The sequence below is a fragment of the Merops nubicus genome, unplaced genomic scaffold, assembly GCF_000691845.1.
Source record: "Merops nubicus isolate BGI_N331 unplaced genomic scaffold, ASM69184v1 scaffold33588, whole genome shotgun sequence".
Taxonomy (NCBI): Eukaryota; Metazoa; Chordata; class Aves; order Coraciiformes; family Meropidae; genus Merops; species Merops nubicus.
In genome coordinates, this window is record NW_008625682.1 from 2,396 (window position 1) to 19,757 (window position 17,362).

The 17,362-nt window shown below is 47.3% G+C and overlaps 2 protein-coding genes across 2 annotated transcripts in view; one reads left to right on the forward strand and one right to left on the reverse strand.

Annotated features, from left to right (window-relative positions):
- The first annotated feature begins 615 nt into the window (after positions 1–615).
- SCYL3 (SCY1-like 3 (S. cerevisiae)) lies at positions 616–13,001 on the forward strand. The gene is given in 14 exon segments (XM_008945765.1): positions 616–809; positions 1,321–1,506; positions 1,800–1,913; positions 2,853–2,909; positions 3,674–3,776; positions 4,629–4,740; positions 4,999–5,080; positions 6,720–6,734; positions 6,881–7,001; positions 7,710–7,897; positions 8,435–8,606; positions 10,321–10,464; positions 10,910–11,646; positions 12,848–13,001. Coding segments are annotated over 14 exon segments (2,259 nt in total). The 5' UTR covers positions 616–644; the 3' UTR covers positions 12,911–13,001.
- Positions 13,002–14,035: 1,034 nt separating this feature from the next.
- LOC103778193 (chromosome unknown open reading frame, human C1orf112) overlaps positions 14,036–17,362 on the reverse strand; it is a 17,486-nt gene continuing 14,159 nt past the window's right edge. Inside the window, exons 19-24 of the mRNA XM_008945766.1 lie at positions 16,894–16,989; positions 16,312–16,425; positions 15,768–15,872; positions 15,386–15,466; positions 14,504–14,617; positions 14,036–14,221 (exon numbers count right to left, since the gene is read on the reverse strand). Coding sequence (XP_008944014.1) covers positions 14,036–14,221; positions 14,504–14,617; positions 15,386–15,466; positions 15,768–15,872; positions 16,312–16,425; positions 16,894–16,989 — 696 coding nt within the window. The remainder of the gene's footprint in view (positions 14,222–14,503; positions 14,618–15,385; positions 15,467–15,767; positions 15,873–16,311; positions 16,426–16,893; positions 16,990–17,362) is intronic.

Below are 17,362 nucleotides of genomic sequence, written 5' to 3' on the forward strand. Positions count from 1 at the left end.
CTCTTCCTGATGGAGGCTGTGGGAGGGAGGAAGGCTTGGCAGGCAGATGAAATGTTTGTCAGATGGAGAGAAGGTAACTGGGGAGGAAAAGTGTGCTGCTGTGGGAGGTTACCTGCCCAGAGCTTCACCGAAATCCTCTGTGGCTTGGAGAATTGAGGGCTGGCTGCTTTAAGAGGGCCGGGGGCTCTTTGTGCACTACAGCGGCAGCGATTGCAGTTCCCAACTGTGATTTCAACCTCTGGAGCAGATGTCTGTGTGACTAGGGGGTTGGTGGATCCTGGTTTGGGCAGCCAGGTCAGTGACTAGTTGTGGACACCGTACTGTCTGTTCACCTGTGTGACAGGTGCCAGTGCAGTCCTAGCTCCACAGCTAGAGAGCTGCTCACCTGTTGATCTGAACCCTTTTGTGGACATTTGGTTTCCTTCACGAAATAAACGATGGGGATTTTGTCCTTCAGCTGAAGGAGGGGATACTGGCAGGAGGAGGTTCTTCATGGCTGTCTCCTGCTTTTCAGAAAATGCTCTGAAGATGAACTGGACGGTGCCCTCTGGAACTAAGTCTGTCTGAAAAAAAAGAAATCTTCCTTTACCCGAAGGCCTGTGTGTTGTGAAGAGGGAACGTCTGCAGCAGCCAGTGTGCCAGCGATGGGCTCGGAGAACAGCGCCCTGAAGAGCTACGCGCTGGAGGAGCCGCCGTGCACGCTGCCCACCGGGCACGCCGTCTACCCGGCCGTGCTCCAGGATGGCCGGCGTGCCTCCGTCTTCGTGTACAGGAGGGAGAACGAGGAGAAGGTTAACAAAGCCGCCAAGGTACCGGAGGAACTGTGCCTGGGCAGCCTCGTAAGAGCTGTCACTCCTTTTCCTTGGAAGGGTGGGAGTCAGTTAGCGAGGGACAAACCCTTGGGGAGCAAGGACGGGAGAAAAGGTCAAAGGTGACCCTGGCTGCAGGAGGAAGAAGGATGGTGGCCGCTGCAGAGCTCATCGTGGGCTGCACAAAGTGAGCAGTGGTGGGAGGTGACGTTCAGGTGACCGTGCCCACATTCATCTGCAGAGTACTGGTGTCCTGCAGATCTAAGTCACTAGTTCTTTCTCGGGTGGACCCTACCCAAAGTACTGTGTTTACTCTGTGTAATACTTCATCTAGATATATTATAAACAGTTGTGCAATGAGCCAGTGAGTGAGTGTGCTGAGTGTGTGGTGAGGAGCAGGGCTGGGCTGTCTACATTCAAGCAGAAAATATGGCTAAAAGTACAAGGCTAAGCTGTGCAGCCAAAAGAGGTGCCTTGGATGAGATTTAACAGATGTCTTTGTTTCTGGAAGCACCTGAAAACCTTGCGCCACCCTTGCCTTCTGCGCTTCCTCTCTTGTACTGTGGAAGCAAACGGGATCCACCTGGTTACGGAACGTGTGAAGCCTTTGGAGATGGTCCTGGAGACTCTCTCTTCTGCAGAGATCTGCTCAGGGATCTACGATGTGTTGCTGGCACTCATCTTCCTCCATGACAGGGTAGGTACCACTGGCAGTAGTCATCAAGCTTTGGTGGGAGCCAGGTGAAATGTGGTAGGAGGGTGCTGTACTGGGGCTTGCCTGCATTACTGCCTTATTCCTGATCCCTGAGAGCTTTGTCTGCTCTAAAACCCCAGCCCTTCTACCTGCTAGTCACCTACACAATCTTGAAAGACCTTTAGAATTATGTGCTCTTGGGCAGCTTTTCCTCAGCTCCTTGCAGCACTTAATTAGTGCTGATTAAGATTTTGTGTGTTCATCTATCCCCAAGTCTGTTACCTTTGTTTGTTTAGGGAAACCTAACACACAACAATGTCTGTTTGTCATCCGTGTTCGTAAGTGAGGATGGGCACTGGAAGCTGGGAGGAATGGAAACAGTCTGTAACTTCAATGAAGCCACCCCGGAGGTAAGAGCCAAGCAAAGTGCACCCTTTGACGCCTGGGAGAGGGCTCCTGGGCTGCAGCATTTGGCCATCTGTGGGTGCAAAAGCCCAAATCCTTCCAGGTATCTGAATTTACCAAGTGTGTTGGCTCACTTAGAGCTCCAATTTGAATCTTTGCTCTGAGGAGCCTTAACTATAAATTACAACATCTAACTACACAAACAGAAACCAATTCCCAATTAGCCAAAAAGCAGCTGCTTTCCTAAGGGAGGCTGCTGTGTGATTCTGTGATTCTATAGTTAAGGTTAAGACTGGGTGAGTGAGAAATCTTTGTTCCTCTGGACTGATTTTAAAACAAACTGGAAAAAATAAACCCTTTAGTGTGAAGCAGGAAGATCCAGGTTGAAATGAATCAATATGAAAGATAAATGGCTGCTTAGGTTTTGCTGTTGGGAGTCTTCACTGCCTGTTAGTGGTCTCAGAAAAATTCCCAGTGTGATTTCTGCTGCATGCTGTGCAGAGTCATTGCTGCAGCCTGGCACTGTCTCGTAAACATCTATCACCTTTTCTCCCAGAGGATCCACAGCTCCTTCACCAACTGTGTGTGGTGTCTCTGGCTTGTATCACCTTCTGGAAGGGATCAGGCAGACATACAACTGGTGTGTGTGGTGGTGCACAACAACACAGAGGGCACGGCAGCTAAACCTGGCAGCTAAAGCTCGTGACATCCATTCCCCATCCAGATGGATCACGTGGGATGATAGGGATGAGTTGGCTGCAGTGCCCTCCAGTTGGTTTCTGTCAGCTTGGTGCCTCATGCCCAGTCCACTGGCGCTGCCCCTCAGGGCAGGGACAGGCTCCTGCCACCTGCTCAGCCCTGGCCTGGGGCAGAAGCTGCTCCCCTGCTTGGCACCCCTGGGCGAGCCATCCGGGCAGCTCATCTCTCCCCTCTTCTCCTTCCAGTTCCTCTGCCACGTCAAGTCGGTGCGAGACCAGTCGTGCATCCCTTGTGAGGAGATGGTGAGTGGCATCACTCAGAGGCAGGAGCAGCTTCTGGCTGGCAGCAAATAAAAGTGTGATGTTTGGGAGGTTGTTTTCGTTCATGTTTCCCTATGCCTGAATGGGAGGAAGTGGCTATTGGCTAAAATCCGTGGTTTCTCTCTTCCTTTTTTCCCACTTCCATCCCATCCCTGCTTTGGGAATCGTGTTGGGCACAAGGAAGTGAAATTCTGAGTGAGGAGTGATAGGACAGCAGCTTCTCATATTATTTTTCAAACACTTCAAATGCATAATATTTTTCAAAGTGTTTGAAAGCATTTAGGATGCTTCCAAAACTTTGCAAAAATCAGAGTAGTTGCTGAGGTTGCCCAGGCTGCTATGGTCACATACTTGTGTAGCTCTTGTAACAACCTCTTTTCCACTTGTTCATCACCTTGTAGCCATTAAGCAGCCCATGAGTTGTGTGTGTGTGCCAAAGGCATGCTCCTTTTCTCTCTAGTTATCACTTGTGTCCATAGAAATGCTGAAAGCTGTTGACCTGCAATTGCTTCATGCATTCATCAGGGAGTTGTTTCATCGTGATGTCATTGCTCCTTTGGGTTATAAATTCCCTGGTGGAGTTTTTTTTTTATAATATTCTACTTGTAGGCTACTTAGTGGAGCTTTGGTGCTCGAAAAAGAGTTGGAGAGTGTATATGGCGAGGGGTGAGAATAGAGACTCATGGAAACTACCAAGTACTTCATAAACTCCTGCTTTGCTGATTCTTTTTTGGTTTTATTTTCAGTCTGCAGATTTCAAAATTCTGCCCAACAGCTACGGGCACGCGCGGGATGCGTACGCCTTTGGAACAATGGCTGAAAATCTCCTGGCAGCCCTAAATGATCAGGGTGAGAAATGGCACGTGTTTATTTTGCTATTGACAGACCTCCATAGTTTATTCCTTGCCTGCGTCGAGCCATGTGCCTTTTGCTGCAGCTGGCAGATGTGCTACTTGTTCAGTGGCCATTGTTCTTTATGTTTGCTCAGTTAAAATGCAGACTTCAGCTTCTCCTGCATTGCCCTTTCCCTGCATTGGAACAGTGTCAGCTGTGGCTGGAGGAGTGCCCCAATAGCCAAGCAGCTTAGGAAGAGAAGTGGAAATGCTGTTTTCATAGAATCATAGAATGGTTTGAGTTGGAAGGGACCTTAAAAGGTCACTTAGTCCACCCTCCTTGCAGTGAGCAGGGACATCTGCAACTACAGCAGGTTCCTCAGAGCCCCTTCCAACCTGACCTGCAATGTTTTCAGGGATGGGGCATCTACCACCTCTCTGGGCAACCTGGGCCAGTGTTTCACCACTCTCAGTGTAAAAAATTTCTTCCTTCTATCCAGTCTAAATCTCCTCTCTTGTAGTTTGAAACCATCACCCCTTGTCCTGTTGTAAAGGCCCTACTAAAAAAGACTGTCCTTATCTTTCTTACAGGCCCTCTTTAAGTACTGACAGGCTGCGATAAGGTCCCCCCGAGCCTTCTCTTCTCCAGGCTGAGCAACCCCGACTCTCAGCCTGGCCTCACAGCAGGGGGGGGTTGCAGCCCTTGGGCCATATCTGTGGCCCTCTTTTACCTTCCTTTAGGGTCAGATATGAGTAGTTTCACTATCAAATAGAGCTAAAAGTAAGTTTTGGGGGAGAATGGAGTATTCATGAATGTAGCTTGTTCAGTATGAGAGAGAAATCTAACTGTAGGTGCTCTGGATTTCAGTTTCAGCAGATATTCTCTCCAGCTTTCAGCAAACCTTGCACTGTACACTGCTGAATCCAGATCCAAAGTGTCGTCCACCACTGTCCAGCTTACTGTCTCACGAGTTCTTCAGGTGAGGAAAGAATTATCCTGCCTATCTTGGTATGTCTTGATACTGCTTAATTCTGTCTTGCAAATGTGTTACTTTTGTGAAGGTGTGTTACTTACCAGATGGGAAGTGCATATTTAATCTCTGTTTGTTGTCCACCAGCACTTCACCTCTGTCTAGTTCTCTCTGCTAAATGAAGGACAGGGATTTGCCATCTCTGAGATGTGGGTGGTCACATCATCACTAAGGATGGTGCTTGACAGCTGATATTCTTGTGCTTAGGAATGATTTTCTGGAAGTTGTGAATTTTCTGAAGACCTTAACACTGAAATCTGAGGAGGAGAAAACTGAATTTTTCAAGTGAGTGATGGAACTGTAATCTGGAAACTTCTTATTTCAGAAATACTTCTGCTGGATGGGATTTTAGGGGGACCTGGGAGGGCTCATGGCCAAGAGGGGTAGTTCCTCAGCTGGCAGATTTTGATTGCTTTGGCAGAACATGGCTTGGTCTGTAATATTTTGGGTACTCTGGCCAAAGTAATGATCGTGTCAGAGAGGAAACACTTCACTCCCTCCTTCCCCAGTTTCTTGTGACTGTTTCAGTGCTTTTTGGCTGCTGCAGACCAAACACTGGTGTTGGAGAACTCATCAGAAACAAGACTGTAGTGATAGGTGTCACTTCAGGGGTGCCTTTCTGAGTCCTGTCTGCTTGCTGGCAGCTGGGTTGAACTCCCACAGGGCCAAGAACAGGCGCTTGCCCAGGAGTACAGGGATATGAAAAGGAAAGAATTTTTTCATTGCCTATATTCTAGTAGAGTTAATGCACTTTTTGGGGCATGCTGCTGCTGTTAGAAGTTTTACACAAAGGCCATCAACTTGCCCAGCTCAAAATGCTTATCAGCTTCTTTTAATGTGCTGCAAAAAATAAAATCTTTCCCTTTCCTCATTCTTAAAAGTAGCTTTATTTTAGATGCGACTTTGCCAAAAAGGGGAGTCTAGTGGCATCTCTTGAGGCTGTAAATTTTTTTCTATTTAGGCAGATCTTGTAAACTGCTAACAAGAGAGTTTTTAGTGAGACACGTTGGGTGAGTTAATCTTGTGGTGCCAGCCCTGTCTGGGTGAAGCTCTTGTCTCAGCTGCAGTAGTGCAGCACCTGCAGGAAATCCTACTGTCATGGTCCACAGGACGTTTTCTTTAAGGGAAGCTTCCATGTAGTCATGGCATTACCTGGGCCTGAAAAAGGGAGAAACTGAATGTTTGTTTGTTTCTCCATGTGAAAGAGCCTGGGTGTTCTTACAGGGCTATTTTCTTGCATGTTTTATACTTCTGCAGTCACTGCCAGCTGTAGCACTAGTTTGATACCAAGTGGAAGACATAAGAGGAGAAAGCAGATCTTAGCAGGAGCATTCAGATCGGTTCCCACTCCCTCTGTACCAGCAGTGGAAGGAATACTTTAGTTAAAGATAGAGCAGCGTTGCCCTTGTATCAGGCAGAGGGGCCTTCACAGCATGTGCACTACTGCTCTTAGCCTAGAAAAAAGCAGTGTTACTGAGGTTTCAAAGATTAAAGTCCTACAAGCAAGAGCAGTTGCACAAAATCAAACTGTGACTTAATAAGCCCAACCCATAGTCTGTTGGTCACCTCTAAAATGCACTAGATGTGGGTGTTTTCAAACTGTGATTCCCTTCCCTGATGTGGTGGCAGAACAGCCTTTCCCCAACCAGCAGGAAAATTCTTGCGATGTACCAGACCGTGGTGAGAGAAGACAACTCTGTTCTGCAGCTGTAACGCTGTAGCACCTCAGGGGAGATAGCAGCTTTCTGGCAGCTGGATGCCACAGCAGCGGGCAGCTTCTTGGAGGGGGGGCCAAGCGTGCCAGGCGTGGCGGGGCCGCTGGACGTGCTTGTGACAGCCTGGGGTCCACGGGAGGAGGGGCTGCACAGGACGTGTCTCTGGCTCCCATGCCGCCTTGCCTTCGCCTTGAAAGCCTCGGGCAGGGGCAGAGCCTGGTCCGTCTAGTCCGAGTGCAGGCAGAGCGAGACGCTGCGGTGGGACGCGGTCTCCAGGGATGAGGCAGACACAAAAGCAGGAGAAAGCGACGCTGAGGGAAGCAGAGGTGAGCGCAGGGACGGCTGCCTCCATGCTAATGGCTCTCTCCTGGAAGGCTGGCTTCTCAGAGGAGCTGATAGCGTCACGGCTGGTGCCTCTTCTGCTCAATCAGCTCGTGTTTGCAGAACCTGTAGCTGTCAAGAGTTTTCTTCCTCATCTGCTGGGTCCAAAGAAAGGTGACCTTTAAATACTTTCTCTCTTCACAATTATTACTGACAAGTTTGAAACGAATTCAGCACAGTCATTCCGCTGAATCAAGGGAATAGTGGTATTCATTTAACCAGAGCAAATACTGCAGCATGGAGAACCGGACAGGACAGTTACGTGTGCTTCCCTGTCCACAGTACCTCCCACTGCTCTGCTGAGGCTGGGAGGAGAGTTAGGAATTGCCTGGAAAAACTCTTTCCCAGGTGTCACCCCAGGCTTTCGCAGTGGCTTACTGCTCTCTTCTCACCTTTTCCCTACCCTGCCTCCTCTTTTCCTTCAGCCACTGCTCTCATTCTCCTGTACAGATGCTCAGTCTCCTCTCCTTTCTGTGATTCCTTTCCTCTGTAAGAAGTGCTCAGCATGTCCTCCTGGGTCCCCAGCAATCTCTGTCCTTGCCACGTGCCTCCCCTCTCTTACAGTTTTTCCTAAATAGCCACTGGTGTTTCAGCCAAGCAATACCTGTCCTGTGACTGCCTGACCTCCAGTGTTCAGAGCCATTGCCGCCAAGCAGCGGACACGGACACTGCTGCCCCTCCTCCTGTCCCAAGCGAGCTGTGTTGGCAGCTGCGACAGCTGGTGGTGGGGTCTCCACTGTGATGGTTTCTCAGCGAGTAGCTTCTTGGGTGAGCTGTCTCTTGTTGAAGCAGCCTTTTCCCATCTTCACCTCCCTCCCCTAGAGCCAACTGGAGAGAGCCAGACCAGCTGCCTCCTGTCTCCAGCCTTGTTCCAGAGGCATGTCATTCCTGTGCTGCTGAAGCTGTTTGAGGTTCATGAGGAGCACGTCCGAATGGTGCTGCTGTCTCACATTCATGCCTATGCAGAACTGTTCTCTCGGGAGGAGCTGAAAAACATCATCTTGCCACAGGTTAAGGGCAGCAAAACAACATGCGGTATATCCTAGAATACAAGATTTCTGCTCTATGGATTGGTTCTTGGCTTGCAGTTAGGATCTCATAGTGCTGGCCACAAGCAGTTTGCAACCTCCTCCCTATGCGAGCCCTTACTCCTACACCCCATCCTGGTCTGAGGAGCAGGTTTGTTAACCCAGTGCTTGCTGGCACACACAGCTTGTGCCAGTAGCTGTTGGCGTTGACTGGTGGCCTCACAAGAAGAAGCTGTGTTTCTGTCCACACCACGGCTGTCAGGAACAGGGGAGGGATCGCTCCAAGCTCAGGGTGCCTTGGCATTGGGGTCCAGCACTCACTGGGTGCTAGGATCAGCCACCTTCTTTAGCTTGTGATGCCAAGTGGAAGGCTGATATGCTACAGAATAATGTCCAGTATCTGCTGAGAGCTGTGGGAGATCATGGAAATTAAATACGCTGCAAACATAACATTTGAAGGGGAAAGAAGTGAAGAAGCAGCATTCTGTTCTTGGTAACGTCGTTACGTTCCTGGTGCAGGTGTTGCTGGGCCTTCGCGATACCAGCGACTCCATCGTTGCCATAACGCTGCACAGCTTGGCGGTTCTCGTCTCCCTGCTGGGACCTGACGTCGTCGTGGGAGGAGAAAGAACGAAGATTTTCAAAAGCTCTGCACCAAGTTTCCTGAAAACGGCTGATGTCTCCCCAGAAGGTAAGTGATATGCTCAGAGACCTCTTGGGATTCTTGCCCATCCTGTCCAAGCAGCACAGGCAGAATTTCGTGGATGATTAATCTGCTGCTGGTGACAGGTTAATTAAAAAAAAAAAAGATAATTTGCGGTTAGACTTCAGATCTAAATTAGGTGCTGTTTGCAGATACAGAACTGGTATCAGAAAAAGAGTTATATGAAAGTATTTTAAATGTAGGAAATATATGGAAAAAATTTAAATCTTGATTTAAGACTCCCTGTAAGTAAAGGAGATGCAGTGTGTGTGTTTCTTTGGTGGCCATACTTTCCTGCCCTTCTACAGGACTTAACATACTTCGCCAGGTAGCTGTTTAATATTCCCTCTGTCCTTCATGTTTTTAAAAATAGTGAATCTCATCCTCTTCCCCCAATTTCTATTCATAGATTGGAAAAGAAATACGAACTTCACTCTTTTCTCAGCTCTTTGGAGGCTTTTCAGCTAATCCAAATGAAGACAGTAGTCCCTGCACCTGCTAGATAACTTGGCACCAAGTGTACTAGGGGGAAGTTTTTCTGGATATTCAAGCTAAGAGCGCTTATAACCGGAGGGGAAAAATCGGCATTTGTTCTATTATTTGGTCTACTATAGACATTTAGACACCAAATGAAACACGTGCTGTAAATCAACTGAAGTATAAATGTTTTCTTCCTGATGTACTGACAGCTACGACTCTTTATTAAAATCCATGGATGGCTCATTGCTTTATTTTTCCATACATTATTTTAGTAGACTATAGTAAAGAAACCACTTTGGATCACATGCAGAAACCAGGTTTGTTTTTCAGAATACATTTAACCTGATTTAACTATTGACTAACAACAAAGAAGAGCGCCTTTGTCCTCAGCAGCGAGTGATGGAGACAGAACACATGAGGCTTAATAATCTGTTTGCTGAAGCCCCGAAAAAGGCGCAGCTTCTATCTGTTCTGTGTGTTAACAGCCATCCGCCCCCATGCTGGAGTCTGTGCTGGGAACACACCTGAGCCACATGGAAGCAGACGTGGCGTTTGGCCCAAGCCATGGGGTGGGGGCAGCAGGGCCTTGTGCAGCCAAAGACAGTGCTGCCAAATTGCCACCACAGCTCCCCAGAAGGAACTGGATCCAGGTGCTGGCCAAGGGGAACTGCTGCTCAAGCAGCTCCCAAGCGTAGTGGTGACTGCCTGCCACCCCACCTCACCTCAGGGTGGGGTGGCACAGCCCACAGGGCGAGACTCATCCCCGCAGGCTGCCTGGCTCATGCTCAGGCATAGAAGAGGAGAGGGCTGCGTGTAGGCACAGGAGTTCGCTTGTGCTGTGACTGTCAGCTCTGCGCTTGCAGGTAACAGGATTTGTACAGAGCAGTACAGTTGGGGGCTCTGATCCAGCTGGCAGACAGCACTTGAAAAACATCTATTCTGGTCATAATCAGTTTGTTCATTGTGTGTCTCTTGAAAGAACGTTACTGGCAGGAACTGACCACTTAGAATTGCCCAAGCTCGTACTGTCAAGAGCTGTCTGTGGCAGAACAGGAGCGTTGTGTGGCTCGGGAGGCACAGCCGGGGCTTTGCTGCACCAGCCTCCCTTCCGCAGCGCTTGTCAGCGGGGCCAGGGAGGAGGTTCCAGCTCTGCTGTGGGGCAGGGTCGAGCAGGACTGACAACGCACTCATGGACCTGGCCTCTTTTCTCTTATCCCTGCAGACTCGCCCAGTCATGTTGGAAGCAATCTGAGAAATCAAACCTCTCGGCCCCTGAAGACCAATTCTGGTGTGTTCCCCGTCACTGGAAGCGTCCCTGTCAAGAAGCTTTCTGTGCGACAAGACAATTTTCTGGCTTTAAAGACAGGTAAAACTTTTCCCTAGCTTTTTCTTTTTAGAAATCAAGTGTCTACAAATGTTGCTTGAAAAGTTAATTTTCCCATGTGCTGCTCTGAAGGAGATACAGTGAACCATGGAAGGCAACAGAGTGGGACCTGGGGACTTCCTAGGGAATAGTTATTTGGGAATCTGATATCCACAGACTGCTGGCTGACCAGCCAGCATTTGAGTTTCCATTCCATATGGCAGGTTCTCTACTGTGATTTCTCACCCCTCCCACAGCATGGCAGAAACTAGATTTATAGACTGTGTGTTCTCAGGTGGGAAGAGCTCAGCACTGAGGTACCTTTCCAATCAGAAATGCTGCCTTACATCCATGACAGGTGCTACCTCTGATGTCTAGGAATTTTAGGCACAACTGTTTCTACACTTGCACTCTTGAAATGAATGTGTAACACCTTTGCCTTCCACAGGTGAGCAAGACAATCAGTCCCCCCTGAATGGAATTCCTGGAAGCATTAATACTCTAGGGAGCAGCAGGAGCTCTTTGACTACCTCTGAAAAGCCTGCAGAGGAGTGGCCAGACTGGAGTGAGCCAGAGGAGACAGACACTGAGAAAACTGTGAACATTCAAATTCAGCCCAGAGATCTGTGGGGCAGCGTAGGACCTTACTTTGCTGAACGTGATGTAGATGAGAAGCCTTGGGATGACTGTGAGCCCAGCAGCCCCAGTCCTGAACTGTCCTCAGGAATCTGCCTCACTGTGACACAAGCTGATGCAGTTGAGACGCCGAGGCCTCTGCCTGGCACACATCAACTGAGCAAAGAATTCAAAAGCCTCAGGCTGAGTCCCCCCACAAAGTCCTGCCCTGGGAAAAGCTGGAGCAGTGACAAGTGGGACCATCAGGAACAACTGGGAGAAACTGTGCTGCCAAAAATGACCTTACAGGAAAGGTTGAAGTCTTCACTGGAGTCCGGCCTAGGAGAAGAATTCACAATCAAAGTGAAGAGGAAAGCTGTGCAAGACCCTGAGCTGGACTGGTTTGCTGACATGATCCCAGACATTAAACCTTCTTCAGCTGTCTTGATTTTACCTGAAGCTAGGACAGAAGCAATTGTTCCCAGTCACTCTGGTGTAGTGTCCAGCAGAGAAGGTGCCTCCCAGAATGTCCTGTTTTCATCCAAATTTGCAGCTGCTGATACTACTGAGGTAAGAGGCCATAGGCAGTGGGATTTAAATGACCACACACTTGAAAGGATCCTTACAAGCATGTACGTAGCACAGCACGCTGTTGCAGCAGCAGCTGGCTCCTCGGTCAGGTGGTGTATAACCCAAGGCAGCACCAGCAGCACATGACTGGACAGTTCAGTCTTTACTTGTGAACACAAGACACTGAGTTCTGACTGATGTGTCTTACTAGGCCACAGGTGTAATTCAGCAGGCTGTTACTACAGCAGCCAGAGAGCTGTGTGAGGAAACAGTGAGGGAATGGACTCAACTTGTACACTACTAAAGGCACTAAGGAGTTTTAACACCAATTTTTAATCTGCACTGCTGTATCCTGGATGCAGGGACCCTACACTGCTTTAGGTGACAGGTAAAGCAAGGCCAGAGGCTGCAGAAGAAAGCAGAACCTCTGGATTACACAGTTTTTCAGGTGCTTTGTTTTCATGAAAGAATAGCTGAGACATTTTTCCACTTTGGAGAACAAGAGGGGTTATAAAGCTGCTTTGTAAATCCCTCTAGCCTTATAACTGACACTCCAGAGACTGCTTCTGTTTTGTGGGAAGTGAGGTAGTGTTGGCACCAGCACACCGCAGGGAATAAGGTGTTGATTTCAAGTTGTTTTGCTAATTCAGCCCCTGGGAGAGCTGTCCCTGAGGCAGCTGTGGACATGAACTGATTGTTTACAGCATCTGAAAATGAGACAGTTGTGGGACAGAAGCACTGTTGCTGCAATATCAGCCCCATTTTGAGGGAGAAGCCTGACTAATGAAGTTGATGCTGCAGAACAGAACTGTGTCAGGAGCCAGGTGAGATCAAAGTCATAGTGTTAGAATACAGCAGGACACCAGGTGTTTGCTCCCTAGGGGGGAAAGAAATCATCTAGTGTACAGCACCCTCTTCTTAATGGAAGGTGGTCTTGGTACAAACAGTTCTTGATTTTAGGAAAAAAAATACCTTAAAGACAAGAGAAAACTTAACAGGCAGAGTTTTGTGTTTCCTTGTGTAGTTTAAGTGTCTTTAAGACAGAAAGCTGCAAATACTTGCACTTCATTTCTGGTCTTACAAAGAGCTTCTGGCATTCTGGATGAATGCCTGCACAGGCTGGTGCCCGGCTCCTGCAGCCGTGCCAAGCACAGAAGTACAGTACCCGTGCCTTAATGTTGGTAATTTTACGTGATTCTAGGCCGAAGCTGCGGGCTGGGGTGAAGAAGAGGAGTTGAACTGGGAAGATGATACTAACTGGTAATGGGACTGAAAGAGACAAAGGCAATGTATGGTGTGTTGGATTCTGTAAGAGAAGTCGCTGCTTCCCCAGGACCTTGGCTTAAGTACCTCAGTGCCGCTGCTGCAGCAGCCCCCGGCTCCCGTGGTGCCCCAGCTCTTGCAGTGGATGCTCCTCTCCAGTCTGTGCCAAAACCTGCAGGGGTGAGGCCTGCACTCAGCAATACACCCAGCTGTGGCACGTGCCACGGCTGCCAGCAAGAGGAACAGCGTGACGATGTGGTGGTGCTGGCGTGCTGCTGGAGGCCAAGAGTGGTATAAGCGGTTGCTCCAGAACTCACTCCTGCTCTGAAAAACTGATGACAATAAATGAAAGTGACACTGAGTTCCTTGCTTAATGTGCCTTTTTTTTCCCCTCCCACAAAAGTAAAGTCCTTAGCTAAAACATTTGAAAGAGGCATTTCTAAAAGCTGATTTTAAGATGAATGTACAGTTCGCTCAACTTATTTATTTCTGTTTGTATAGTTCTGTCAGTGGATGGTAGAAGAGGCGATAGGACCCATGCAGTGAAGGCCCACTGAACACGAACTGCTTAAGCACTGCATTCTTTATGCTCTTAACTGTCATCAATAAAGATTATTTTTAAATGATGACCCTAGCATGGAGTGGTAACAGCAGCACAGATATGTTCAGACAACAGTATAGAGCCTTAAATTGTTATTACTGAGTATATTTTAAAATTGAGATAAAAACACATACTGCCTGGTCACCTGTATGTGACAGGAACAAAGGTAACTGTTGCTTTACAACAGATTTAGACATCTTAGTATTCAAAATACAGCCTCACAAAACATTTGTCACTGTACAGTGGTTTAGAAGAGCAGGCTCTGCCTTGGCAATGTACAAAGCCACGGCTCAGAGGCACAAGCGTCCATTGAAATCCATCAGTCCTTCTAGCCAGTTATTACAAAAGACAAGGTCAACGTCTCTCACCTCAGTCCATTTTGGCATGTTAACCGAGACCCAGGAGGCCAGCAGAGCACCAGCCTGTGTCACCGTTTTTCCTTTTGCAGCAGCCCTGGTGCAGAGGCAGCTCCTCCCTCGCAGCAGGGGGCGGAGCCGTCTCGCTGTCTCAGAGCTGCCGGGCACCCTACCGTACGCTGTCTCGGAGCGTGGCTATGGCTGCATGTAGAGCCTCCAGTTTCACTGCAAGCCAAGCAGGGGCTGACCCCTTCTGGAGCAGTAGCTTCATGGCCTCCACTGCCCTCTCCATCGTGCCTACTGCTGCCTTATACTGCTCCTCAGAGGGTGGGTGACATACTCTTTTTGCAAGAGGCTGCAGATTTAAGTAAACATGAAACATCATTTAAAGTGGTAAGTCTTCATCCAAATGCAAGAACACCCTTAGATGGAGAAGAGCTGCAAAGAGACAGCCTCATCTTGTGAGAGTGCTTGCCAGCTGGCAGGCAGTACAGAACATTCAGGTATAATATTGAGGTCCAGGAGTGCACACAACCTTTTTTCTTGGAACACAGACTATCTTGAACCTCTTTAAATACTTCCCAGAACTGACAGAAATCAACAATAGAGCCTAGATAGTTGGAAGAAGTGCACATACCTCTCCTGTTGACTCCAGTTCTCCATCCATTTTCATGAACTGTGCACTGCAGGTGATCCTTTCTTGCTTCATGCGTTCTGTTCGTGCTTCTGTTGTCTCTTCTACTTGACTTGTCTAGGGAGAAAGCCCCAGGAGAGGTAACTAAACCAAGGCAGCATTACCAACCTTCATAGGCTTCTTTTATATGCCAGAACAAAGGGGAGGGAGGGAGAGACAGATCTTAACATGTGGTTCAAAGTGAATCTTAATTTCTCATGCACTCTTCTGAGCAGGAGACCAGTTACCTACAACTTCAATGTAGCACCACTGGCAGCTCACTTCTTTTGCTGATTATCTGCTTATCACATACCACTCATCCAGACAGCCCTGCCTGAGGTTACAGCATGGGAACCGCCCCCTATCCCATTGTCTGTATTCTGCAGGAATACCCACCTGCTCTTCAGAGAGTTTTTGTCTTATGTGCATAAAGAACTAAGATGTTTCATACAGGTTAATTTAGCTTTCAGAAACAGACCCAAGAGAAACGGGGAAGGAAACAACACAAACTGAGTGATGAAATCCCTGTCTTTCTAAGACAAGGATTAAGGAGACTGCTTACAACAGAAACAGCAATTTAATCTTTTGTTGTTGTTCAAGGAGAGAAAAGCAAAACATTTAAATCAAAGTTTCGAAGTACTGGAAAAGCAGTGTGCATAGGAGTGGCAGCTGTTAATTCTGCTGATTAAAGCAAGTAGAAATGTTGAAACAGATCCCAGTTAAGGGAACAATTTGTTTTAAACTTACTTATTTAATTGTCATGCAGGTGATGCACATGTACTGCTTATAACAGATGTGAACAACATCAACTTAGAAAGCAGTAAAATGGTTCAACAACATACACACCTTAGCCAGAAAACTAACAACTTTGTTCTTAGTTTCTTCAGAATTCAGGCACTGAGGAACAATATCTTCATGGCTTGTTTCCTGTCAAAAATGTTGAGTCACAGTTGTTTAGTACATTCATATTAACAAAGGAGTAGACAAAAATAAATGTTCCTATGACAGTCCCTTCCCTGTTGCAGGCAGTCTGAGCAGTCACTGCTTAATCTTCCTTCACTTCCAGCTCCTGAAATCACTCAGGACTGCTTTTGATATGCAATAGCATCTGTAATACTAAGATCCAAACTGGGCAGTGAAGAGCAGCAACCATTTAAAGCAGGAGAATCTCAGTACTATGGAAGTTACCAGAGCCAAACACATGCATCTAGAGTTCTGCTGGGCTTACCTCTGCAAAATGTGTGAATGCCTCCAGCGCATGCTGGTGAATCAGCCAGGTCTGGTCAGCTAGCAGAGAAGCAAACAAACATGACAACTGGGGTACAACCTGTCTCTGAAAGAGGAACAAGTACCGGTCAGTTCCAGAGTTACTTGTGCGTATCTTACCGTCAGGATTGATTTATTATTAAAGAACCGCTCTAAGGTCAAGGGCCAGGTTTGTGAAATCCAAGAGTGCTGCTGGCAAAGTAAACTCTGTGAGGGAGGTGACATGTTCTATTCTTTCCTCTTGGGGGTTCCAACGTCAGTCCTTCCTAAGTGGTAAGAATCAACAAGCAGATGAATGAACCAGGCATCTTATATGCACCCAGCATGTCTTGATGAAAAACAAAACTGACCTGGACCATTAATACGTCTCCAAGATTATTCCATCCTGCCACTCCTACATATATTTAATTAATGTGATCCTTTATATTTAAATAGTAACAATAAGTAGCATATTTTTTTCATCAAAAGACCAAAGATTGTTTCACTCAGGCCACAGTTGTACTTGCCTGTGCTTCCTGCGGTATAAACACCTTCCCCATGGAGGAGAGAAAGCCCACCATGGCCAGCCGAACGTGGTCGGGGGGACCCAACTGGAAAAGGGAGCACTGCAGTGCAAACACCTGCAGAAAACAAACCCCAGCCAAGCTCCATCAGCACACTGTGGGTGGAAACTGCTCCATCTCATCCTTAAAGGTGAGGACACTGATTTTATGAAAGTGGGCTGAAAACAAAAGGAAATGGTACGCTATATCTTGACTAAAACTGGCTAGGGTAAAGCTGCAGAGTGCATTTTGCAAAGAAATGAGCATATGAGCATGTTCTGTAGCATATCCATATATCTCAATTACAGAGGAATGAGATTCTCAAAAGCAGTGTTAACCAAGGTGCCATACACTTGGTTCAAAGACCAGGAAAGTAATCAAGGAAGAAATAAAATTAGGAACCTCCTCGGGTTATGAGAAGGCCAGACCATGAAATAACTCATTTCATTTCAGTAAATCACAAAGGACTTGGTTTTCATGAAGTCAATAATTCATAAGAAATTTAGGTGAGGGGTTTGTTTTGTGTGTTGTTTTGTTTGTTTTTACCTGAGTAATCAGTTGAGCGTCTAATGCTTGGACGAAAAATTCCAAAAGGTGAAGTAATAAACACAGCATCTGCTGGAGACATGGCTCCTCTGAGACCTTCAACAGATCACAAGTTACTAGTAACACTGCATTTTAGCTTGTGAAATAACTACTTCAGAAAGGATTTAATGTGCCAAAATTCTTAGCCTGACTTCACACACAAAACCATGCTGTAAGCAGCAGAAGAAAATATTAAAACAGTGACACTGATATTTCAGGTAGTTGTACTTTGCAAAACCTTTCTTTAATTTTTAAGAATATTTCTTACCCCTTATCTCCTTCCTCCCCTCACTAATTTATGTAGCTAAAGGTTATCTGAACTACTACTTTCCATTTATCAGTTGCCAAATGTCTTCTCCGAATGGCTGAGTTTGGAAGTGACCTCTGAAGGGGCACATTGTTGGCTGCTCTCCATTTCTGCTCTCACCCT